General features: G+C 47.8%; 2 protein-coding genes across 7 annotated transcripts; one reads left to right on the top strand and one right to left on the bottom strand.

Annotated features, from left to right (window-relative positions):
* Positions 1–1,262: 1,262 nt before the first annotated feature.
* Positions 1,263–6,027, bottom strand: LOC119876118. The gene is made up of 4 exons (XM_038532129.1): positions 5,954–6,027; positions 3,414–3,822; positions 2,931–2,990; positions 1,263–1,522 (listed from the first exon to the last, which is right to left on the bottom strand). The coding sequence occupies exons 1-4, from the start codon at positions 6,025–6,027 to the stop codon at positions 1,412–1,414; spliced, it is 654 nt and encodes a 217-aa protein (XP_038388057.1). The 3' UTR covers positions 1,263–1,411.
* Positions 3,477–22,755, top strand: MACIR (macrophage immunometabolism regulator). Of its 6 annotated transcripts, none has more exons than XM_038532190.1 (3): positions 3,477–3,516; positions 11,633–11,723; positions 19,966–22,755. In XM_038532190.1, exon 3 carries the CDS (start codon positions 19,989–19,991, stop codon positions 20,604–20,606), a length of 618 nt encoding a protein of 205 aa, XP_038388118.1. In that variant the 5' UTR covers positions 3,477–3,516; positions 11,633–11,723; positions 19,966–19,988; the 3' UTR covers positions 20,607–22,755. The 6 variants fall into 6 exon arrangements, with proteins under 6 accessions (XP_038388118.1, XP_038388115.1, XP_038388117.1 ...); XM_038532187.1 differs by lacking the exon at positions 3,477–3,516 and adding an exon at positions 4,266–4,339; XM_038532189.1 differs by lacking the exon at positions 3,477–3,516 and adding an exon at positions 4,630–4,681.
* Positions 22,756–24,154: the final 1,399 nt, after the last annotated feature.

Here is a 24,154-nt window from a genome sequence, read left to right as displayed (position 1 = left end):
TGGACATTTCCTGGTTTTCTTTCTGTTACTGATTTCTAGTTTGATTTTATTGTAGTTGGAGTAGATGTAGTATGATTGCATTTATTTTATTTTTTTAAAGATTTTATTTATTTTTTTATTCATGAGAGAGGGGGGGCGGCAGAGACACAGGCAGAGGGAGAAGCAGGCTCCATGCAGGGAATCTGATGCGGGACTCAATCCCGGGACTCCAGGATCACACCCTGGGCCCAAGGCAGGCCCTACACTGCTGAGCCACCCAGGGATCCCCCGCATTTATTTTAAATGTGTTCAGATTTGACTTATGAACCAGGGTATTGTCCTTCTTGGTAGTCCATGGGCATTTGAAAAGATTGTGCCTTCTGTTTTTGGGTGGAGTGTTCCACCCACCCAAAGAGAGATGTCAACTACATCCTACTGATTGATGATGCTTTTGATCCTTGCTGACTTATTGTCTAGTTGCTCTATCAGTTCTTAACAGAGGGGGGCTGAAGTCTCCACCTATAATTGTATGTTTGCCTAATGCTTGGTTCAGATCCACCAGCTTCTGTTTTACATAATTTGCAGCTCTCCTATTTGGTGCATTAGACATTAGTCTTTTGGGTATGTTGATCATTTTAATCACTTTATAATATCCCTTTCTGTCTGTCGGTTTTCTTTGATCTGAAGTCTACGTTTTCTAATATTAATGGAGCCACTAGTACTTTGTTTTCAGCAATGTGCACGAGATGCATCTCTTTTTTCATTTATGGATCATATATTTGATAAAGAACCCTAAATACAAATGACTTATAATGTGTGAGGCTTAACAGGATAGTCCGAGACCTTAGAAATATTCTTTCTGGCTCCAACTGTGGTGCTGGACAGGGCCATCCCATCTATGGACAAGTTGTACACTGTAGCGTGTGGCTGTAGGTGGTAGCTCTGGGAAGAGACACTAAAAACCTCTGTGGATGGAGGCATATAAACCAAAGGACTTCCTCCTACTCACTATCATCCCCACCTACCCATGGCCTGGCATGGAACTCTTGAATCTTTGACCCTATATGGGAGTGGGGAAAAAACGTTTAAGGACTGAAGCCTTGAAAGTGAAATACAAAGATGTGCTGACTCAGGGCCTGTTTGCCCTCAGATGCACATTCCGTGCCTTTGCCCTGAAGGGTGTTTCCCTGGTTCTCATGGTGGCTGGCGCCTACTTTTGGCTGGCAGGAGATGAGAGGGTGGGGGAGAAGAAAAGGTGTAGCACAGATCCCCCCTTCACTTGCCATAAATGTCTTCTGTGGCAGTAGCTGTTTCTCCTCTGTGGCCACAGCTCCCAGGTTGGCCATCCTGCCGGGCCCCTGGGCCCCAGTCCCTCTGTCTCCTCCCTTTCCGTTTCCAGCAAGGGGCCATGCTTGCTCATTTCTGCACAACCTCACCCACCGCTGCCCAGCTCCTGAGTTCTTGTGCCGTCTGAGGTCATTTCCTTGAGTTTCGTTGTCTGATAGGAAATACTTGAAGTGGTCTCCATTTGCCCCGTTAGCCCCTGCTGGAAACAAATGGGTTTAGAGGAAAGGCTGTGATGCATTTCTTACACGCTTGGCTTTGTAGTTTATATTCGCCTTGTGTTATTTTTGTTTGTTTTAAAGATTTTATTTATTTATTCATGAAAGACACACAGAGAGAGAGAGAGGCAGAGACATAGGCAGAGGGAGAAGCAGGCCCCATGCAGGGAGCCTGATGTGGGACTCGATCCCGGGTCCCCAGGATCGCTCCCTGGGCTGAAGGCAGGCTCCAAACCGCTGAGCCACTCAGAGATCCCTCGCCTTGTGTTATTATCAAACCTACCCATCTTATTCGCTCAGGCTGTGTGCTAAGTGACACTGTTACGTCCATATGTAATATAAGCCTTCCCAGACAACCATCACTTTCAAGTGACTTTTCTGGAAAGGATGGCTTGAGGCAAAGATGGAAGTCACACCAGGGACCTTTTGACACCGAGCGTGGGACTCCTCAGATGCAGGCCTTTCAGATCACAAGGTCTTTGCTACATTTGTGTCTATTGTTTGTAGGCATGGCGTTTTTCTTGGTAGATTGACTAGATCTTCACAGAACCCGAAGAAGCTCTGCGAAGAGCTTCTGCGTTCCCCACCTCCCCTCAGCCACAGGCCTACTGAGCCATCGTCGATCTGAACCAAGCAGTACCCCGTCCCAGTCTTTAGGTGGCAGAGACGTGTCGCGGAGGGGCCACACAGACTGTTATTATGGGTCATTAACTGCCTCATGAACTGGTTTATTAGGTAGGTGTTCTCTGCCCTACTCGGAAACCCACCGAAACTTTGATGGGTGAGAAGCCAAAGGTGGGATGGACGCACCACCCAGAGAGCAAGGCAATCTGGAGACAAGCCCTTGCAAGAGGGCTAGCCGTGAGCCTCATCAAGTTAAGGGCAATCCAGCACTTTATTGCTTTTGGCCAAAGAACATTGCCAAACTTCTAGAGCAAAGGGCAAGTACAAGTCATTGTCCCGAAAAGGTTCTAAGATTTCAGACAGGACAGTACAAAAGGACATTTCCTAATATACAATATTTTGGAAGTGGTTTTATGAGAATGATCATCAGAACAATTCCCTACTGTGTCAGACAGATTCTAATCTGAGATAACTGATGCAAAAAAAGAAAAAAAAAAAAGAAAAATCCATTCATTTATTTATTCTTTTATTTTTTTATTTTTAAAAAGATTTTATTTATTTATTCATGAGAGAGGCAGAGACACAGGCAGAGGGAGAAGCAGGCTCCAGGCAGGGAGCCAACACATAGTCTATCTGGCCAGGCCCTATATTTGCGAAGTTACATACATACCAAGTGTTGGAAATGAAGTAATTTCTGTTTTCTCAAATTGTTCCTTAGAGAATATTCTTCAAAGTTTCCTTCTCCCTCTACCTTCCCAGACTTACCTTAGGGCACAGCAAGGTGGTGTAAATCGTCTTCCCGCGTAGAAGCCCACGGGCATCACTCTGTTGAAACAGGGGTGTGCTGATTTACTTGCCTTTATGTTACCAGAGGCGTATGCAGATTTGGGGACTGTTTTGACCCAAGGTTTACTTACATTTGTATTAATTTACATCAAGTTTATGCCTTTTATGTTCAGATAAGGTATTTAGGTTTAAAAAAAAAAAAAGGAAGAAACAAACAGTAACAACAAACTCTCTTGGATTGAGACTGGAACGTGAATTAAACAACATTTATAAGCAATTCTGTGGTTCAGACTCAGCTCAGGCACTAACTAGGGGTGTGACCTCAAGGGAATGACACTTCCCAAATCCTTAAAGGGTGGATCGCATTTGGTAAGTACATCACAGAATTGTCAAGAGGGGCAAATCTGGAAAGCTTGAGCAAAGGCCGGCCACACGGTGAGAGCCAAATACTCACATTCTTACCCCGGAGTTTGCTAACTCGTTGGGCAGAGGCGACGCGGAGGACCTGAGGCTAGAAAAGCTCGGTCCAGGCAAAGCCTCCCCGTGAGAATGGAAGAGGTCGAGGGTGAGGATCCCAAGTGGTGGATTCCATCGGACTCTGAATTTGAATTCCCCTCGGCCCGCAATTTCCGAGACGGACCCTATAATGATTGGGGCTCCGGCCCGGCTAGGGTGCTGGCGCCCAGGCCCTGAGGCCGAGCCTCGCAGCACAGGAGCAGCGCAGCCGCCAGGCCTCGGGGTGTCGGACCCCTGCCCCCACCCCGCCCGCCCCGCCCGCCGCCCCTTGAGGCCTCCGAGCGCCCTTCCCTCGCCGCCCCCTGCGTCGGGGTGTCTGGGCGGCGGCGCGCGGAGGCGGGCTCGCTGCTGACGGCTGACGGGGTGCGGCCCAGGGGGGAGGGCGGAGGGAGGAGGGGGGAGGGGGAGGGAGGAGGAGGGGGGAGGAGGCGGAGGGAGGAGGGCGGAGCGCGGAGGGAGGGGAGGGGGAGGGCGGAGCGCGGGGAGCGGAGGGAGGAAGGCGGAGCGCGGAGGAAAGCGCGGGGGGTGAGGGCGGAGCGTGGCGGGCGGTGGGGGGAGGAGGGAGGCGGAGGGCGGTGGGGGGCGGGGTGGAGCGTGGGGGGCGGGGCGCGGGGAGGCGCGCGGAGGGCGGAGCGCGGAGGGGGAGGGGAGGGCGGAGCGCGGGGGGCGGGGCGCGGGGGGCGCGGAGGGGCGGGGCGGGGCGAGGCCGGGCGGCCGCTGGCGGCGAGCGCGGCGGGCGAGGAGCGGGTCCGCGGCTGGCGCGCCCGGCGGCCTGTGCCCGGATCCGTGCGCCGCGGCCCCGGCGCGCCTCCCTCCGCCCGGGGTCGGTCCGAGGCCCGGGCCCGGCGCGGCGGCGGAGCCGTGGGCCGCCGGTAGGTCGCGCGGGGCCGGCGGGGCCGCCTGCAGCCTTTTGTGCCGCAGGGAAGGCGGCGGGCGGCGGGCGGCGGGCGGCGGGCGGGCTGCGGGGCGCGGGTGCCCGGCGGGTCGCGGCGCCGCCCCTTCCTCCCTGCCTCGTGTCGGCGGCGGCGCGCGGGGGGCGGGGGCGGGGGCGGCCTCGGGCCCGGGGCTCGGCGGGCTGGTCCCGGGGCGCCGGGCGGGCGGGACGCCGGGGTGTGGGGAGCTGGGTGGGGCCGGTGCGGGGAGCGGGGTGCGGGGTGCGGGGAGCCGCGGCTGCTCGGCCCAGGGGTGGGGCCGGCGCCGTGAGTGTGCAGCGGGTGAGTGTGCGGCGGGTGAGTGTGCGGCGGGGGAGCGTGCGGCGGGGGGGGGACTGCGGGGGCGCGCGGGGGGGCGGCCGGGCCGGTGCCGGGGGGGGGTGGCGGGGGGGGGGCGCGGACTGGCCGCCGGGCGTCCCCCCCACCTGTCGCGGGCGGGCTTGGGGCGGGGGGAGAGCGCCGGGCGGGCTTGGGGCCGGGGGCCAGGCGGGCGGCCCCATTGTGAAGCGGCCAAACTCTCGGGCGGTGGAATCCGCCGACCTGGCGAGGCCGCGGGGGCCCTGCCCTGGTCCCCTTGCAGACGGGCCGCCTCCCGGGGTCGGCCTGCCTCGCCGCGCCGCGCCGCGCACCCGGGAGGGCGAGGGCTGCGTGGCGGACCCCGAGGCCGAGTGTGCGCGCGCGCGCGCGTGTGTGTGTGTGTGTGTGTGTGGCTGTGGCTGTGGCCGTGGCTGTGGCTGTGCCCACGGAGAACCGGGGCTGGGAACTTTGATCCTTGGAGAAAGCCTGGAGGCCGAAGCCTTGGACTGCACGCCCGCCCGCCGCCCTTTCGAGAGGGCCCTGCTGGCACCGCATTTCTGACGTTGCCAGCCTCTTCGACTGACATGGTTTTTCTCAGATGAGCCGCCTTAACGATTTAGAGTAGTTAGCTGTTGCATTTTTTTTTCACCCCGTAGAGGAAGTTACTAAGGGAGATGGAGATGATCTCTTCCCCCAAGTTTATTTTCTTAGAGATCTCAAAACACACTCTGGGTCATCATTGCAGAAGCTTGGGGTACTCTGCTAATTCAGGACCATGACTTAGGCCAACGCGATGATGTTCAGCGCCTGTTTCACAGATTTCAGTGTTCCTGCCATGTAGCTGTGTATGCATCCTGCATTTCATAAAATGACCAGGATGAACGAGAAGGGTTAACGGGCCCAGAGATCTCTTGATTGCATGAGATCGGTGCATAGAATATGCTCCTGTCCACATTTTAGTGCATTGCAAGCGCGACTGGTTAATAGTGACTATTCCAGGACGTAAGATGTCTGGGGTTTTTGTTAACCTTGCATGATGGTCAACGAATTTGTTCGCTTTCTCTGTATGATTTTGTATCCTCGGGAGAGCTCTTGCACACCCTTAAAAGTACGTAGTGCGGTGGGAGTAACAAAACTCTGTATAAACAGGGTTGAGATTTTCTTTGCTGTTGCTGCTTTTTATCCTGGGGTGGGGGTGGCGGGGGGGAGGAAGTGAGCTCTTTTTCCTCCAGAGAGAGCTCTGATTCCGTCACCAGCCTGTCAAAATAAGCTTCTGGATTTAAGCTTCCCGGTGGAAGGTCAGCCAGTTCCACCGTGTGCACCTGTCCCATTTCGGTTATGCTTCCTAGGAGGCAAGTTTCTTGTAAAGCCTGCCTGTAGACCTGCGGTTCCAGTTATTGGTAGTCATATTTGTAGTGAAACCAAATGTTTTTTTCTAAAAGTAGAAGGGTGACTTTTCATAATGGTGAGACAACAGTGGTGATCTAGCTTTAATTTCTACTAGCAGATGTAGAGGGAAAAAGAATGCTGTACTTTCAGGGGATTACTATGAAGAGAACTGATACTACCAAGAGAGACTTTTTTTTGGGGGGGGGGGGTCTTACTGAACCAATTGTGTGTTGTCTATACCACCTTGGTGAGGCTAATAATGATTTGCTTGTAAGATCAAGGATGGTTCCGGAAAAGTCACACCCTACCCAAAACTCTTCTTAAAAATCATTGATGATTTAGTTTTTATGAGTTACAAATGGAAAAGTGAGATTAAAGTCCTCCCTCGGAGGAGGGTGGAGGGTAGGTGCAGCTAAGCATTGTGTTGCTGTTGTGTGTGTTGTATCTTTGGCAGTTAAACCACTTTGTTGCTGCTCAGTGTTCTCTTACTTGAGAGATGTTTTGGTCTCTTATCTTTGTCTTTAGGGTAATCTTTGAGATGAGTGGTCACAAAATATTTTCATTAGTCTGAATGCAACTTTTAAAAATCCCGGTTTTTTTCCAAGTGCTTTTTAAAATTATTGATCTCTCCTCAAATAGCTACCTTGAGGGACGCCTGGGTGGCTCAGCCCAGGGTGTGATCCTGGAGTCCTGGGATCGAGTTCTGTGTGGCCTCCCTGCAGGAAGTCTGCTTCTCCCTCTGTCTGTGTCTCTGTCTCTCTTTCTCGTGTCTCTCATGAATAAATAAATAAAATATTTTTAAAAAAATAGCTACCCTGAGAAATACTGCCTCTTTCCATTTTTTCCCCTTGTGTTTGGGGATCTAGAGTTAGAACCCAGAACTTAGACCCTACCATTTTTCTTTGCCTAAAATTTATCTTCTTTCCCATCATATAATCTTCAGTGACTCGTGGGACTTATTTACCAGAATTCACAAGGGCTATTTGCTAGCCTTCATATGTATAGCCGGCCATCTGATTTGGAAGTGATAGATTTTAATTTTTTTTCTCTGGAAAAAAACAAACATTTTTTTAAAGTAGGCTCGATGGTGGAGTCCAACACACGGTGTGAACCCACGACCCTGAGGTCAATACCTGAGTTGAAATCGAGAGACAGATGCCTAACTGAGCCATCCAGGTGCCCCTAATTTTTTTTTTTAATTTTTCTTCCAATTTTTTATTTAAATTCTAGTTAGTTAACATATAGTGTAATAATGGTTTCAGGAGTAGAATTTTGTGATTCTTCACTGACATAGAACACCCAGTGCTTATCATAACCAGTGTCTTCCTCAATAGCCATCACCCATTTAGCCCATCCCCCACCCACCTCCTGTCAACCATGAGTTTGTTCTCTGTCCATTCATTGTTTCTCTTATGGCTATTTTGTCAGTGGATCTGTGCTGAAGTCTGATACTTATGGCTTTTTTGTATGCAGGGATATTGTGTGGGTGTGAACACTTCCATGTGGAGTGTGTTTGAGGGAAAAACACTCCCTTCTCTGGGTTCCCAGTACCATTCAGGTTTACTGTTCTGTGTATTCGAATTCCATGTATTGCCATGTCTGTCTGTCTGTCTCTCCTTCTTGACTGGTCTCCAGCTTCACTTTTTGTATTTGCCCCAGTGCCTGTATAATGCTGGGATATAGTAAGACTCAAGAAATCTTGTTGAATGTGAGTAAATGAATAATTGAATGGCCAAATGGATCCACCCAGTGAACTACTCAGATCTGTGTGGGCCGCCACTGTGCAAGCAGAAGGGTCTCTTTCCATTCCTTTTCTTCCTAGTCTTTTAATTCATTGCCTTTTCATTGTTAAATAATACTTTTGAGTAGGATAACAGTATAATCGTCAAACTGGGACACTTTTGAGAGATAAAGGGGGTGCTGTAAATAATTATGCCGCGTTCCTGGCTGTGAACGGAGACATATGGCCACCCTACTTTTGAAGGACATTCTTCTTTATTTACCTGTTTTGATATCTGTCACCCTGCCTGAGAAATTTGACACGCTTCCTAGTTAATGTTTGCAAACTCTTCTATTTGCAGAAGCTTCATTTGCAGTCCTCTGTTGGGTGTCTTTTGCTTAGTCACTCAAGGCTTGCCTACCCAGAGGCCTGCGGGAAGACCTTGGCCATGCTCACCTTTTCCTATTTTCATTGCTTCCGGGAGAATGTCACAGGGTTTTCTGTTCATTTCAGTTGTTTGTAGCTGGAAGCATCATATATTCTAGCTCCTGCTCTGCTTCCTAAAGTCTGTGTCTCTGCAAAGCGTTTAGTCCATCCTGTAAGCCTTTCCCATGAGTTCCTTTCCTTCTTGCTGACGACCGTCTTTGAGAGGAGATCCGCTGATGCCTTGCCAAGCCTTCATGATCAAAACATTGGCCAGAATCAGCTGCAAGTGTGAGAGATTCATAGATTTTTAAAGCATTCTAAAAATGTCATTGCCGTCTGAAACTTTATTCTAGTTTTGAACGCAGGGGAACCTTAACGTGATGATCTACTCTTGCTCTGGAGCCGAAGGGGAAATTTAGGAAATGGTGGGTACTTTCGTAGTAAACAAAGTGTATTCACTCGTCATCCCTGTTATGCCAGTGCCTGTGGGCTTTGGAGTCAGACGGGTAGGCGTTCGGATTCTTCTTCTAACTCTCAAATAGTGTGTTACTTGGTCGAATACTTTCAAAGGGGGGGTAGTATTTTCCACGCGGAGTAGCTATAAATTGCTTACAGCTTTTGGCATAAAGCAGGTGTTCAAAAATATTGGTTTCTTCTTATTAGAAAGCCCGGTCTCTGGGAACTTTCATACTACGTTATATTGATTTCTAGTAGGAGATGGGATAAAGCCTTTACTGTAGTTTTTGTTGTTGTTGTTGTTCTTGGTTTTACTGTTTTGTTTTTGTTTTGTTTTTGTTTTGTTTTTGTTTTTAAAGTAGATTCCTTTATAGGTGATCTCTTTAAGAAGCCTTGTTCTTTTTTTTTTTTTTAAGATTTTATTCATCTCTTCATGAGACACACACACACACACAGCGAGAGAGAGGAGCAAAGACACAGGCAGAGGGAGAAGCAGGCTCCATGCAGGGAGCCCAACATGGGACTTGATCCTGGGACTCCAGGATCAGGCCCTGGGCCAAAGGCAGGCGCCCAACTGCTGAGCCACCCAGGGATCCCCAAGAAGCCTTGTTCTTATACTAGTGTCTGGTCTTGTGCTTTTAATTCTTCCTTTTTTTCATCATCTTTCCTCTTCTCTTCGCCCCTGTGCACAGATAGCAGGTGGTTCCATGCACAGAAGTAAGCAGTGAGCAATGACTAAAAAATGAGAAAGGCAGTGGAGCTCCTGCACCTCGGTGCGCCTGGGTGGCTCCCTGGACTCTGTGTTTGTCTTCTATTTCTGGCTTGGCACTGCCATAACAGGGATAATCAGTTACTACACTTTGTTTACTATGAAATTACCGAGCATTTCCTAGACTTCCACAGCAGCTCCAGGGCAAGTGTTGGATAATTACTTTAAGGCTCCTCTGTTTTCAAATCCAGAATGAAGTTTTAGGTTGATTTTTCGTTTGCTGTTTGAAAAAAAAAAAAAAAAAGTTGGAAAATAATAGTTTTTCGGTGCAATGAAAAGCTTGAAAAGAAGAGCACGTCCCCAAAGACATAATACACATCGGGTGATGGCGGCAGTGTGATTCTGCAGTGTTTTCCAACACTGTTTTTTACTTAGAATTAAGACAGATCCGGATTTCTGCAGTGTTCCTGCCCCTGGGTTTTCTATGGGAATTTCTGAAGGTCTGAATGCAATCCCTGTCGCTGCCCGGAGGAGGCGGCCCTGAGAAAGGCCCGCGGCTTGCTCCCATGTTTGTCCCCGCATGGCCTGGGCTGGCCCGGGCTCCCCGCGGGCCTGGGACGGAGGGGCGACGGGTGGTGACCTGCGGGCATGTGGCCCCCCCCGCCCCGCCCCGCCCGAGCCGCCGGCTGAGACCTCGGCCCTGTGCTCCCCCGGGGCCGCGGGCCGCTTCGCAGCAGAGCGCCTCCCCGCACGCGCGGGACTCGGGACTCGGTGGCGCCTGCGGACCAGAGGGGACAGTTCCCGGCCACGTCGCTGCGTAACAAGCGGCCCCCGGGGCTTGGGCGGGCGGGGAGGCTGCACCTGGGCTGCGGAGCTGGGCCCCCGGGGGGCTGGGGGGCTGGGGAGGTGCGGGGTTGCAGGGCTGCGGGACGGGAGCTGCGGGGTTGCAGGGCTGCGGGGCTGTGGGGGGCTGCGGGACTGCGGGATTGGGGGGCTGGGGAGGTGCGGAGCTGCAGGGCTGCGGGACGGGGGTGGTGGCTGCAGGATGGGGGGGCTGCTGCACCGGGCGGGGGGGGGGGGGCCTCCGCAGGCTCCTGGCAGCTGGTCGGCAGGGGCGCCGCGGGTGGGGTCCTGCAGCGGGTGGGGTCCTGCAGCGGGTGGAGTCAGGAGCCGCCGGAAGCACACATGCCGGTGGGAGGAGCGCAGCGGGCGGGAACAGGCGGGGGGCAGGGGTGCAGGAGCTGCATCCCGGGCCCTCCCTGAGGCTCCCGGGACCCCCCAGGCCCACGGGCAGCGGGACCCCCCCTCCCCCCAGCCGCGTCTCCTGGCGCCCGGGCCTGCGGGAGCAGCTCCCTGAGCTGGAGACGCTGACGCGGTGACCCAGGGGGACCGGCGCCGGGACGAGGGGGGGGGGGCCCGGGGGAGTCCCCTGGGGTACCCCTGTCATCACCTCCCAGGCAAGGGAAGGCCCAGAGGAGATGCTCAAAACCTTAGGCGATGGGGTGACTCTACCGAAGTGGTGTTCTCTTTAAAAAAAAAAGGACGAGCAAGTGTTCTCCAAGGCCTTTGCAGTCATTTGCCTCCGAGTACTCTTAGGATGCACATTCCTTGTGGCTATTGTAGGGCTGACACGAGTAGACCCCAAAAATTAATTGCATCACAATGACATCCCCGGTCCCTAAAGGGCTTTGCAGCTCGCAGAGTGCGTCCACCTGCCTCATCTCCCTTGATCCGCGGAGCAACCGTATGTGGGAGGAAGAAAGGTTTCATCCTCCTTCCAAGTATTGCTCTTCATGCAACGTCAAGAGGCACAGTTGTCAGCAAGGCCAGGCCACGACCTGTTGTGACCCCCCGCCCCCCCCAGCCTTCGTGTTATTTTTTTTCATAGGATTCGGTGAGCCTCTCTAGTACCTGGAGGGGACCTGGGTGGTGTCACCTACATTTCAGCCCACAAATGTCACGTCTCTGTTTAGTCCAAGTAGCTGCACCTCATCCCCAGGTAGAAAGTCAGCAGCAGAATGCAGAGGAACAGACCAGAGAAAATGTATGAAGTTTGCGTTAGCTGAACAGAGTCAGACTGCTTTAATTAAATGAATTAATATTGGATCCCCTATAACCTGGACCTGATGTTGGCACCTCCTGCTACTTTCATCTTGTGTTGCAGTTAGAATTGTTATTGCTTTCTGAGTTGCGTTACTTGTTAAATTAAAGGCTTATTTTTATATTCTATGTTTAGTATCTGGAGTAGAGCAGAAAAAAATATTATGCCTGTGTTCCCTTGGGACTCATTGGACATTGTACGGTGACATCTTCTGGGATTTAGACTGGTGAGTTGTATTTTGCTTTTTCTGTTGTTAACCAGTTATGTGAACCTATTATCATCATGCATTTTAAGGACTGCGTAAACAGATGAACGTGAGATGTTGGAATATTGCTGTAAAAATATCTACTACAATTATGAAAGTTTGAATGATGAGAGCTGAAAGTATTGCTGTAGATTGCTAACATAATTATCTCAAAGGGTTGGCCTTACTGATGGTGGGGGGGGGGGGGCTTATATCTTATTCCTGTAAGATAAAGGTGGTTTTATGGAATACTATTTCAAAATAGACTAGGTAAGAGGTTATTGCTCTGATTTTGGGGAAATGTTAGTAAAACACTAATCCCTAGAGATTGGCAATAAAATCTGCAAAAAGCCCTTGTTGTGTGTTATGATCCGTAAAGAGTAGCAAACGGGTGACTTAAGGGAGCATCAGTTGCACTTGGTCATATAGCAGTTCACTGCCAGTGTGACCTTCCTCTTATTACACCATGAATTTAAACTTGTTAAAATTATGCAGTGCTGTTGTCTTTTAGTTGTTTTTTTTTTCCTGGTGTGTCATCTCTGTATCTGTGCTGACACAGTTATCCATGTGACTCCCTGTGTTTGAAGGTGAAAACAATTGAATAAGTATCTTTGTACCTTTTTAGCATTTTAAAAATTAGTGTGAGTTCATGCTTTGGGGACTCCTACTCAGGCAATATCTTTGTCGGTCCCTGCTTTGAATTAGGGTGGTCATAATCCGTGGGGTGGGAATGGGGAAGTCCTTGGGGGAAAAAAAAGTCTGGAAAAGCATCTAGTTTCATAATAAGTGACCTCCAGATTAGCAGTCAGCCAAAAGAATGACGGGGAGAACCAGACACTTTTGTATTCATTAGGTGGATACAGCATACCAGGCTTATGACAGTGCATTTTAAAACATTGAGAAAATGAGAACATTACTAAAATTTCAGTTTTGAGGAAAAAAAGCAAGACGTCTGAAAACTCGTAAGTACAAAATACATTTAGAGGATACTCAGTAAGGAATAATGTGGTGGAGTTATTAACTCATGTAATTTAAATAAAGCACAAAACCAGGAGCAGTGGGTGGAAGTTGCAGGAATGTGTGTGTGCGTCTGTATCTTTTTCTTCAGATGCGCACGTATATACAAAAGTATATAAACTACTATGGATATAATTATATCTATATCTTTATATATATCTTTTGCACAGCTGCAAAAGGTGAAATTAACCAACTCAAGAGGTAGTGAGTTACCTGTCATTGGAGGTGTTCACACGTAGACTGAACAACCATCAAAGTTCCTTCTGATTCCCAGACCACATAATTTAAAGGATTTTCAAATTAGGATGGTCAAGCGTTTGACCGAAGTATGTGACAGGCTTCTTTTTTATTTGTTTCATTTTTTTATTTGTTTCATGTTTAAAGTCAGACTTAATTGAAGTATAATTTGTATATAGTAAAATTCACCCTTTTATAGAGTCTGAAGAGTCTTGACAGATGTATCCAGTTGTGGAATGTGCCTTACAGTCCATATATAGAATATTGTAGTCACCCCCTAAAATTGCCTGCCCCCCTTTGTAGTGTGTCCCCTCTTCCCTTTGTCAATCATTGATTGATTACTGTCCCATTAGTTTTCCAGAATGTCATGTAAATCGAATCACACCTGTGTAGTGTTTCCTGTGTGCTGCTTTCACTGTTGTGATCATACTTTGCTCCTTTTTGTTGCTGAGTGATATTCCATTGTATGGATGGAGTGCAGTTTCTTTTTCCATTTCTCTGTGGTCTTTGTTTTTTTTGGTTTTCAAAAAAGTTTTATTTATTCATGAGAGACACACAGAGAGAGAGAGGCAGAGACACAGGTAGAGGGAGAAGCAGGCTCCTTGCAGGGAGCCCGATGTGAGACTGGATCCCAGGACTCTGGGGTCATGACCTGAGCCAAAGGCAGCTGCTCAACTGCTGAGCCACCCAGGCGTCCCCATTTCCCTGTTGATGGACATCTGGATTCTTTCCAGTTTTTGGTGATTATGAAAAAAAAAAAAAAAAAAAACCTTAAAAACATTCACGTTCAGGTCCAGGTCTTTGTGTGAACGTACATTTTCATTTTTCCTAGGTAAATACCTACCAGGAGGGTAAGTGAGGTAACATGCATTTATTTAACTGTGTATGTAATTGCAAAACCAGTTTTCCAAAGGGCTGTCCTCGGAACAGGCTTCTGAGAAGCTAAAGTGACTGTACCAAGGTGTGTGCAGACAGAGGGGCCTGCTTCTCAATCAGTGCTGATTTATTTTTATTTTATATCCTGTTTTAACAAGTTTGATTGCCACATACTTTTTAAGCCCCCAGTGGCTTAGACACTGTAAGTTAGAAGGCTTACGGATGGGTTGTTAGCAATTTGAAGCAGCCGAAAATGCGCCCACTAATATGACAGTAATCACTGATTTTAAATAAAACAAAACAAAAGGCAGGGACTTAGAGGAGTGACATTCTTTTATCTCATAATGTCTGACAAGTTCCCAAACATGTCCGCATGGTAGAATCTTCTGGAAGCCTTTTGAAAACCTTAGAGTCTAGACTGTGTCCCCAGATGAATTAAATTACAGATCTGAGGTAGAGCACAGGCCTCAGTATTTCCTGAAGCTCCTTGGATGATGTTGGCGTGTATACAGTTGGGGAACCATGTGCAGCAAGCGCAGCGTGAGGACGTTGATGGAAGCAGGATGCCTGCAAGGCTCTGGGCAAGCCCCTGCCTTCGTGGCTTCAGGGTCCTCTTATTCATTATCAGAAGCTTTGCACAAGTGAAATCCAAGATGATTCTGGCATTGAAACTGGGTGGTTCTAGATATTACTAGACTAATAATAGTCAAGCTTAGGAGACTCCATTTGCCAAGAGCCGGCTTTATTCCAAATGGATCATTTCTTGAAAAGGACTTTGTTCACATGGTGACATTTTTGTTCTGTATATTTAGACAGTTCTATATGTTTTCTCTTAAGTGGAATTGCTGTGTGTGACTAAGAAACGGTTCAAGCATATGGAACAAGTTTTTTGATTACTGATGATGACTTTTTTTTATAAGCCCGATTTAAAAAAAAAAAAAATTCCCAGAATGCAGTACTTCTCAAAAAGAGTTCTTTGTTAATGGTGGTTGTGAAACTTGGCTATTTTCAGAGCTGGTTGGTCTAAGGAGTCGAGGCATCTAGTCGAACGTTTTTTAAATGTTCCTTGTGCCAAACGCTTGGGAAGTTGGACCTCTTGGGGATTGTTCAAAGCTGAGCAGATTTCACACAGGAGGTCACAGTCTGGAGTGTGCTCACCGTGGTGGAGCAGATTCCCCTACATGCGTGCTGTGGTTTGGGCCTGGCGGCGTTGGTTGCAGCCAAAATTCCTAATTGCACACTGTACCCCATGTTTTTAAAATATGCACCATGCACAGTGTTCTAGCAAATATTGAGGTGTTACCTTATCTAGTCTTGTTTAGTTTTGAATCCTCCAATAGTTCAAAGAACTCCGATGGCACCTGGGGACACTGTCAGAGCTTTCCTGCTTTGTGAGTATATGTTATTACCCTTGTTACGGATCAGATTGCGAAGGAATTTGATGTTGAGGACCTCGATGTGCCATTTTTTAAAAATCATACATGTTCCTGGAACTTGCTTAAGAAGCTCAGTTTTTCAAAGTTTTAGTCAACTACAAGTGGACCTTTCTATATTCTCTATGTAGTTTTTGTTCTAGACTCTTCTATGGACAGAAATTTTTGCTGCTTCTGTTATTATACTAGCAACACTTTTTCTGCTTCTGGTTTTTATTTTTGCTTTGAGCTACATACGAAAATCACTAACGGGATCACTAAGGATCTTGTTGCTCTCTGATTTCTCGCATTCAGCAGTTGCAGAAGTTAGCATCGTGCCTAACTTCCCAGTTCGTGTTTATTCTTATTGATGCAGTGGGAGTGGGCGCCTGTTGCACATACTTGCGGTATTTGTAAGAGTTCTTTGTAATCTTTCTTCTTGGCAGTAGTCGTTTGTGAGGCACGGTTTATTTTAGGTAGGAAACAAAACGCTTAGTCACGAATGGTTTGTTAAGAATAATGAACCTATAAGCAGATTTTTCACAGTAAAATATGAAGAATATTCTGCTAAACACAGGCCATCTCCAGTTGCAGTCATGATAACCATGTTTCCTGATCCATGCTTTTATTTATTGTTCATTTATTCTTTTAGAGAAAAAAATGAGCAAGTGAGCAGGTGGGGCGGGAGGGACAGAGGGAGAGAGAGAGAATCGTAAGCAGGCTCCACACCCAGTGCGGGGCCGTTACAGGGCTCGATCCTGCGACCCCTGAGGTCACGACTGGAGCCAAAGTCAAGAGTTGGCTTAACCAACTGAGCCACCCATGTGTCCCTCCCTGGTCTAGTGCTTTCAGTAAGAAATTTTGCTGTGTGAAATACTGTATCTCCGTCTTTAGTGTCCCTTTTCTCTTTTCTTTTCTCTTCTTTCTCTTCTCTTCTCTTCTCTTCTCTTCTCTTCTCTTCTCTTCTCTTCTCTTCTCTTCTCTTTCTCTTCTCTCCTCTCCTCTCCTCTCCTCTCCTCTCCTCTCCTCTCCTCTCCTCTCCTCTCCTCTCCTCTCCTCTCCTCTCCTCTCCTCTCCTCTCCTCTCCTCTCCTCTCCTCTCCTCTCCTCTTCTCTTTTTTCTTCTCTTTTCTTCTTTTCTTTCCTTTTTCCCTTCCCTTCCCTCTTTTTTCTTTTCTCTTTTCTTTTCTTTTTTTTTCTTTTCTTTCGTAGAATTGCAGAATTAGGAAGTAGCTAGACTTCTTCACATGTGCTCCTGTACTACTTCTGCTCATTTAAGAGATCACCTGAGGAAGTTGATGCTGTAACTGCTCCCAGGGTCTTGCTCCAGGATTTAAATCCAGTCGGGAAATTCTCAGGCACTTAATAGCGTAAGAAGTTTGCTTTTGGTCACATCGAAGACTGGAGGGCATGCTGCTTAGTCAGCATTCCACCTAGCTGAAAACAAGATAGTTGCCAGTCAGCGTTCTCTTTCCTGAACGGCAGCCACCACCTAGCTTTCTTTGTCATGCGCACTGGGTGCTCTTTAGAAGGGCAATCAGTTTATAAGTAAAAAGGATCCTTTAAAAAAAATTTTAAAAAGCTAAACAGTTTGCACGAGTTGGGTGGTTGCACCGTGACTTTCCCACGTGAATATTAAGATCTCAGGATGTTCTCCTCCATTTGACAATACACTGAAGAAACCAATGAAACCACCTCACAGCTGTTGGTTTTGAGACTGTCTTACTGTTTGGAACAGAAGTACTGATGTTTTTGAAATGTGCAGACAGTTCCAGAATTCAGGGTTGTTCATGAGAAGTTCAGTAGGGTTGCAGCTGTATATGTAATACTTCAAACAAGCATTTTTCTGTCCAGTACAGTTGAGCTTGTAATTCAGAAATCTGGTGCAGTGTTGACCTTAGTTACTAGGCCAAATATTTGCTAGAGTGTATTGGAAATGCTCATTTCTTTAACTTTTCTGGTTAGGTGGTGTCTTCTCACAGGGGATGTGTTGTTTACCTCAGCAAAATAATGGTAGGTTTCTTACACCTTGGTTGAAACTTCAGAGCTCTTGCACTCCCTCCGTGTCTTTATCTGTTTGACAGTCTGGGTGAGATCATTCATTATCTGTCAGGTAGATGCCTGAACGTCCTGGTGGGTAGTCTTGCCCAACCCATGTGAGTCTTCTTACGACATCGTGGCTGCTGGAAGCTGAAGCTGCGGTGCTTGCTCACCTCTTGGCAGTGTCCTGGCATCTGTTTCATTTCCCATCAAATTGCAATTCTTTGAATTGAAGGAATTTGAATCATCAGATTCCTTTATCTGTCACTCCACCTGCTGTCTTCCATTTTCTTATTTTATGAGTGCCCATTTTCTAGCTCATACATTCTGCCTCCCTTTTGCTCTCAAACCTTTGCATCCTGACATCCTTTCTCCTCCTCCTCTAGAGATTCTGGGAATTCCTGATCTTCTGCCTTGAGGCAGCAGCACTGGTTTAGGGTAGGAGCTAACATTTAATGATCCTGCCTGCAGAAGCCCGCACCTGCTCGGCTTTATTGTGATTTTGTACACGCTTACCCTGTTTGGTGATTTTTATCCCTTGGCGGCGGGGGGGGGGGGGGGGGGGGGGGGGGGTGCACAGAGGATGACATTCAGCCTCGCCTCTGGTTGAGTTATGACCTGAATCCGCATGGGCGGAGTGTGACTGCCTGGATTGGGGCGAGTTTATAATGCGCCAGATGAGAACACAGTAAGGTGCCTGGTGGTGGTCTGTGCACTGTCCTGAAGTCCCAGATTTGGAAGACACCTAGACCACTATGTCACCTAATGTGGGCTGATTGCTTGGGTGTCACCATGTGGGTGATTCTAACTTGGGGTATACCCATCCGGGTGTGTGTGTGCACTCGGTTTGCCCCACAGCACTGGTTGTCTTAGCCTCGCTGACTCTTCCTCTCCTGTCTTTCAGAATGGCCCGTCAGAGCCTCTACCCCTGCCGCCTGTAGCTGCCTGTCAGGGTTAGGTAGCTTGGGGGCCTTCGATCTATCCTCTTGTGCTCCTTCTGGGCTGTCTAGAATCAGTGAGAAAGGAGGTACTAGACTGGTGTAAACATTTGTTTATTCAGCATAAAGCTTGACAAAGCTTGGGCCCTCGAAAGTGGATGAGAGAAGAAATCTCCAGGTGTTCGCATGCTTATCAGGGTAGCTCATGGTCCCCTACTATCCCAGTCCTTTTAACAGAGCAAGGAATCGCACGATCAAATATGAATTTATTTTTACATTAATATTATAGAATAAAGGCAGTTACTTTAAACCTGGAAGGGTGGAGGGGCTACCGTATTTTGATTAACCACAAAGAGGAAGATTCCGAGCAAGAAGTAAGTAAAGCTCTGCGGATCCCTTTGGCATTTGCTCTATCTCGGGGCTCCTTGGTAGTGTTAGTTTTCAGTTGCATTCTTGATGTGGATTGCAGTGAGGACAGGGTGCTACCCGGGGACTTCTTCATAGTCTTGGTTTATTTCTTAATGAAGGGAAGTATAGCACGCAAGTGAGGGAATAAAGCTCTTTCCCCACCCCCCCCCCTCTTTTTTTCAAGCTTTAGAATTGCTTAGATTTTAAATGAACACCCAAACTGAGAAATGCTTCAATCAGCAAAGGATTATTTGTTTTACAAAAGGATGTATAAGAATTATTTAATATAATAGTCTTTTCCAGTACATTTTTCGTTTTAAAGTTGGTTACTCTTTGACATGATTTTGATTAGCAATCTGAGATATTTAAAATTGTATTTTCTATTCCTAACTGATGATCAAGTAGAGATCAAGTTTCTCTGAAATGACGCTGTCACTCAGTTTCCCTTAGTATTTTGTTTTCCAAAATTCGGCTTACTGCCGCTTTCTAGAAACCTGGCCATTGTTAGTGGTACTTCTCGTCAGTGAGGTTTTTCCAGACTGCGTGATGGGATCATTGTGATGAATAATATCAGCATCCACTGAGAATCGTTCTAGCATCTATGAAACCGTTCAAAAGTGCAGTGTCTTGAGTGTCACAAAATAAAATAACTCGCAAATCAACGGCATATTTTCTGATATTTTATATATGTATTCAGTATTAAAACTGACCTGATTTACTGGGTTTCGGGTTTATTTTTAAACTACAAAATGGTTTGCTTCCAATGATTCAGTGGGGAATGTTGGAGGAAGAACACTGCCAACTTTTGGGGGGCCTTCCCTTAAGACTGGCATCTTGCCTTCAAAAAAAAAGTTTTTAGGCCCCTATGGGAACCTTTGCAGAAATCCATCCGTTTTCGTCTTTCATTCCGTGCCCCTCACACGCAACTGAAAGTGCAATTGTAGGTGGGAAGAGCTGAGCCCCTGCTTTGAATCCAGTGATGGGAAGCATGCAGACATGTGCATGTTCAAGTTGGGAACGTGCGGCGGGCTGGCTTCGGGCTGAGGCCCGCACCTGCTGGGCCCGGGGTCCCGCGTGGGGCCCCGTGGAGAAGTGTGGTGGCCGTGTCCCCATGGCCCGGCCTTGGGTTCTGGAGGGCAGGCGCAGGGGCACGGCCACCCCCCGGCCGCCCAGGCCCGCGCCGGATGGCGTCACAGGTGCCTGGCCTGGCCTGGCAGGTGTGCCCTGGAGGTCCCCTGGGCCGGGCCGCTCCCTGTGCGTGCCCTGGCCCTGACCGTGTGCGTCTGTTTCCTTTCAGGAGTGTGCGGCCCGGTGCCTGACATGGAGGTGGACGTCAACGGAGAGCCGCGCAGCGCCCCGGCCGCCGGGCCCGGGCCCGAGGCCTGCTCCCCGGGCAAGACGGGGCCCGAGAGGCCGCGCTGCTCCAGCACGCCCTGCTCGCCGGCGCGCCGGACCGTGGCGGGCTACCAGATCCTGCACATGGACTCGAACTACCTGGTGGGCTTCGCCACCGGCGAAGAGCTCCTGAAGCTGGCCCACAAGCGCGCGGCGGGCGAGGAGGCCAAGGGCGAGGCCGTGCCCTCCCTGCGCCCCAAGCAGCTGGACGCCGGCCTGGCGCGCTCCTCCCGCCTGTACAAGGCCCGGGGCCGCTCCTACCAGCCCTACGAGATCCCGGCGGTGAACGGGCGGCGGCGGCGGCGGATGCCCAGCTCGGGCGACAAGTGCACCAAGGCCTTGGCCTACGAACCTTGCAAGGCCCTGCACGGGCCCCTGCCCCTCTGTCTTCTCAAAGGTAAGAGGGCCCACTCCAAATCTCTGGACTACCTCAACCTGGATAAAATGAGCATCAAGGAGCCAGCCGACACGGAAGTGCTACAGTACCAGCTGCAGCACCTGACCCTCAGGGGGGACCGCGTGTTTGCCAGGAGCAACACCTGAGCGGGCGCGGCGAGGGGCGGCCAGCCCAGGTGGGCCTGCGCCCGGCTGGGGAACGCCCGCCGTGGGACTCTGTACAGGACTCTTGCATCCTAGACGGCTGTAGCAGCCATGTGTTCCCTGGGCGCACACAGTGTGCGCACCAAAATGCGAACGCGGGAGCGAAATCACAGGGACTTGGGGGGGCACATCATCCTAGAGCACGCACCTGGCGAGGAGAGCAGACTGCCGGCCGTTGGCTTGTACAGCTCTGTAGCTAGGAGGAAGAGGCCTCGGCGCCGCAATACCATCCGCAAATGATTCTGACCCTCCGGTGGGGAATGTTAATCTGCTTGGTTGTTGCTGACTTGGTATGATCCATTAGAAATTTATATCTAATGTACTAAGGTACTCAAGTACTTCTTTAATCTCTGTATTTTACTATAAAACGTATGTAATGATTTGTTTTATGAGATTTAGAACTTGAACATTGCTGAATTGGACCACTTTTTATTTTTAAATATTGAGTTTAAATATTTTATAACTGGTTTTGCACTGAAAAACTTAACATTTCAGATCGACAAGAGAATAATCTTTCTTCACTTGCCTCAATAGTATTATTGAGCAATGAATTTTTTTATTTCCGCATGGAAAGTTATTGATCTCTATGGCTGTAAAATATTTCTTTATAGCATTATTAAAGTGTGTCTTAATACAATTAAATTTGGGATACAAAGTATTTATTTTACAATGGGTGGGGGGAAGCTTTTTCCAGAAAGTTTCCAATATGACGTTTTCATAAGTTCAAAAAAAAAAAAGTTTCCTTCGTGCTTACTTTCTAAGTTAAAACTTCATCTGCGACTTTAAAATGGAAAGGATTCTTTTAATTGTGGACGATAGGCATAATACTGTTTGCATCTGAATGTTCTGTAAGTGAATGAAATTTTAATCGATGGACTCATGACTTCTGCTAACCGAATGCTTCAACGGAGTATGAAGTGACACCATTCAGCATGGCATCAGGTCATTCCGTTTCAGTTCTGTGCAGCTCACGCGCTCGTTGAAATTCCAGTTTCTGGGATTAGTGTGGGAGCCTAAAGTGCTTCTGCAGTTTTAATGGGTTAATCCTGGATTACTTAACAATTTATGTCAATTGCACTGGTTTAATTTGTTGCTAAAGAAATAACGCCCTGGCTTTAGTAACAAATACAGCTCAAACTATTCTTGAGTATATTTTGAGAGACATGTATGTAACTTAATCTTTTGTAAACATTTCTATTTCTTTTTTTTTTTTTCTTTTTTGACTCTTGAAGGTGCAATTTATTACGGAATTGGCATTTCTGGCAGCGTAGACCTGCTTATTTTAAATTTTAGTTTGGGGGCCGTGAGTTTCTTAGGTCTTAGCAGCCTTGCTTTCTGAAGTAAGAACGCCTTTTATTAATGAGTGGGTCATTCCTGGTGCAGAGTCGATTTTCCTTCTGCCAGGATGAATGGCAAACTCTGTCTAGAGCAGAATAAGTATTAGGAAACCCTAGGAACTCTTAACCAACATTTACTATTCTTTCACCGAGGCAGACAACGTGAAAGAGCCTTGGGGGTGTTGACCCGTATCTTACCAACTTGATCACACTTCTTGGGGGGCTGGAAATTTTCAGCTGTTGTATATTTTAAGGTAAATTGCACCTTTGTAACATATTGTATTGACGAATGATCACTAAGATTAACTCTATCTATACAGTCATTAGTTTGACAAGAAATAGAATCCTGTCAGATGCCAAAGAGTTGGGATTTTTACGTTTAATGATTAAACACCGTTATTTATTGATGATTTACCCTGTGGAACTGTATTATTTCTAACTATGAAATAAAAAGGGTGATGTAAACACACATTGTTGTGTGGTGCTTTAAACAAGGTCCATCATCAACAGGCTACTGTTCAAAAATTCCGCCTAAGGACTTATTTTTAGGCCCCATTTTTGTTAAAAAAAAAAACAAAAACAAACACAAAAAAAATTCCTTTTGGTGCTCATTCGCATTTCAGGGTAAAGGATATATTCATGGCAATGGTATGTATTCAGTCCCTGGGGAAACACAGCTGTGTACCTGTGAGATCTGTCCCCTGCCCATGCACCCACGTAATTTGTTTTTGCCAAATAAAAATATGTAGCTCTTTTGTTTTGTTTTGTTTTGTTTTCACTGAAAGACACATGAGCCTCAGTGGCCAAAACGAATGGGGACGGAAGTTTGAGATATGGCACGTTTGCGATGATCTGGTTTAGTAAAGAGAATTAATTTTAAGGATCAGTTTCCTAGAAAGAGAGTTTTGGAACTCCAAGTCTGTAGTTCACAAAATGCGTGGGGATAGCTCGTGCTTTCCACCTTCTTTCTCCGCAGGCCATGGCCCTGTCGTGCTCCTGTAGTAGGTGGTATCCCGCCAAGAGCAAAAGGTTAGCCTGGGTCTCTTTTTGCCCGGACTTCTTCATGGTCTTGGTTTATTTCTTTTCTTTTCTTTTCTTTTCTTTTTTTTCTTTTCTTTTCTTTTCTTTTCTTTTCTTTTCTTTTCTTTTCTTTTCTTTTCTTTCTTTTCTTTTTCTTTTTCTTTTTCTTTTCTTTTCTTTCTTTCTTTTTTTTTTTTTTTTAAAGATTTTCCTTATTTATTCATGAGAGACACACACATAGAGAAAGAGGCAGAGACACAGGTGGAGGGAGAAGCAGGCTCCATGCAGGGAGGAGCCTGATGTGGGACTCGATCCCGGGTCTCCAGGATCGCACCCTGAGCCAAAAGCAGAAGCTCAACCACTGAGCCACCCAGGCACCCTTGGTTTATTTCTTAATGAAGGGAAGTATAACATGCAAGTGAGGGAATAAGGTTCTTTCCCTGCCCCCCCCTTTTTTTTCAAGTTTTAGAATTGCTTAGATTTTAAATGAACACCCAAACTTTGAGAAATGCTTCAATCAGGAAAGGGTTCTTTGTTTTACAAAAGGATGTATAAGAATTATTTATTCTTTAGACTTTTGACATGGTTTCTGTCTACTTTAGGGCTCTTCCCCCCGCCCCCATTTGTATTCAGTTTAATATCTCCTACTGAACAGGGCGCACCTGGCCAGAAGACACTTGATGTCATCTTACAGTGTCTGCCTTTAAAGGGATTGCAGCACCACGTAAGTTTATGTGTCGGTTTCTTTTTTTGCCAAAATACCGTGTTGTAGAGGCTCGGTTGATGTATAAAGTGGCGATAGGATTTCACCCTTGGGGCCGGCCTGGGGGGAGCTGCTTTTGAGGCCCTGTCTTCTCCTTGGCTGTGTTTGTACCTCTGGCCCCAGGGCTTCTGGAGTCAGCAGTCAGGAAAGAAAAAAGCCTGTGAAGTGTGGAGGATGGATTAAAATGTACACAGGTTCAGAACCCCCAGACTCTGGACTGTTCCAGGCCCTTCCCTCTGTCACATGAGGCCCGTGTGCATGCCTTTTTCCTCCTCTGTGATAATTATTTGAATAATTTCAGTATTTGGGATTTGGGAAGCTTCTGTAAGACTGTAAGTTAACTTACAAAGGCAAACTGGCCTTTTCACTAA

This window comes from Canis lupus, chromosome 3, assembly GCF_011100685.1.
Source record: "Canis lupus familiaris isolate Mischka breed German Shepherd chromosome 3, alternate assembly UU_Cfam_GSD_1.0, whole genome shotgun sequence".
NCBI classification, from domain to species: Eukaryota; Metazoa; Chordata; class Mammalia; order Carnivora; family Canidae; genus Canis; species Canis lupus.
Note: the sequence above shows the minus strand (reverse complement) of the source record. Positions and strands in the feature narration are given on the sequence as shown.

Coding starts and splice junctions, on each gene's coding strand:
- MACIR (XM_038532190.1), top strand. CDS start 19,989: ATGGAGGTGGACGTCAACGGAGAGCCGCGCAGCGCCCCGGCCGCCGGG.
- LOC119876118 (XM_038532129.1), bottom strand. CDS start 6,027: ATGGGACAGGTGCACACGGTGGAACTGGCTGACCTTCCACCGGGAAGC. Junction 3,823..5,953: donor CCAGAAGCTTATTTTGACAG/GCTGGTGACGGA, acceptor GCACCCCGTCAG/CCGTCAGCAGCGAGCCCGCC. Junction 2,991..3,413: donor ACGAGTTAGCAAACTCCGGG/GTAAGAATGTGA, acceptor CTGTTTCAACAG/AGTGATGCCCGTGGGCTTCT.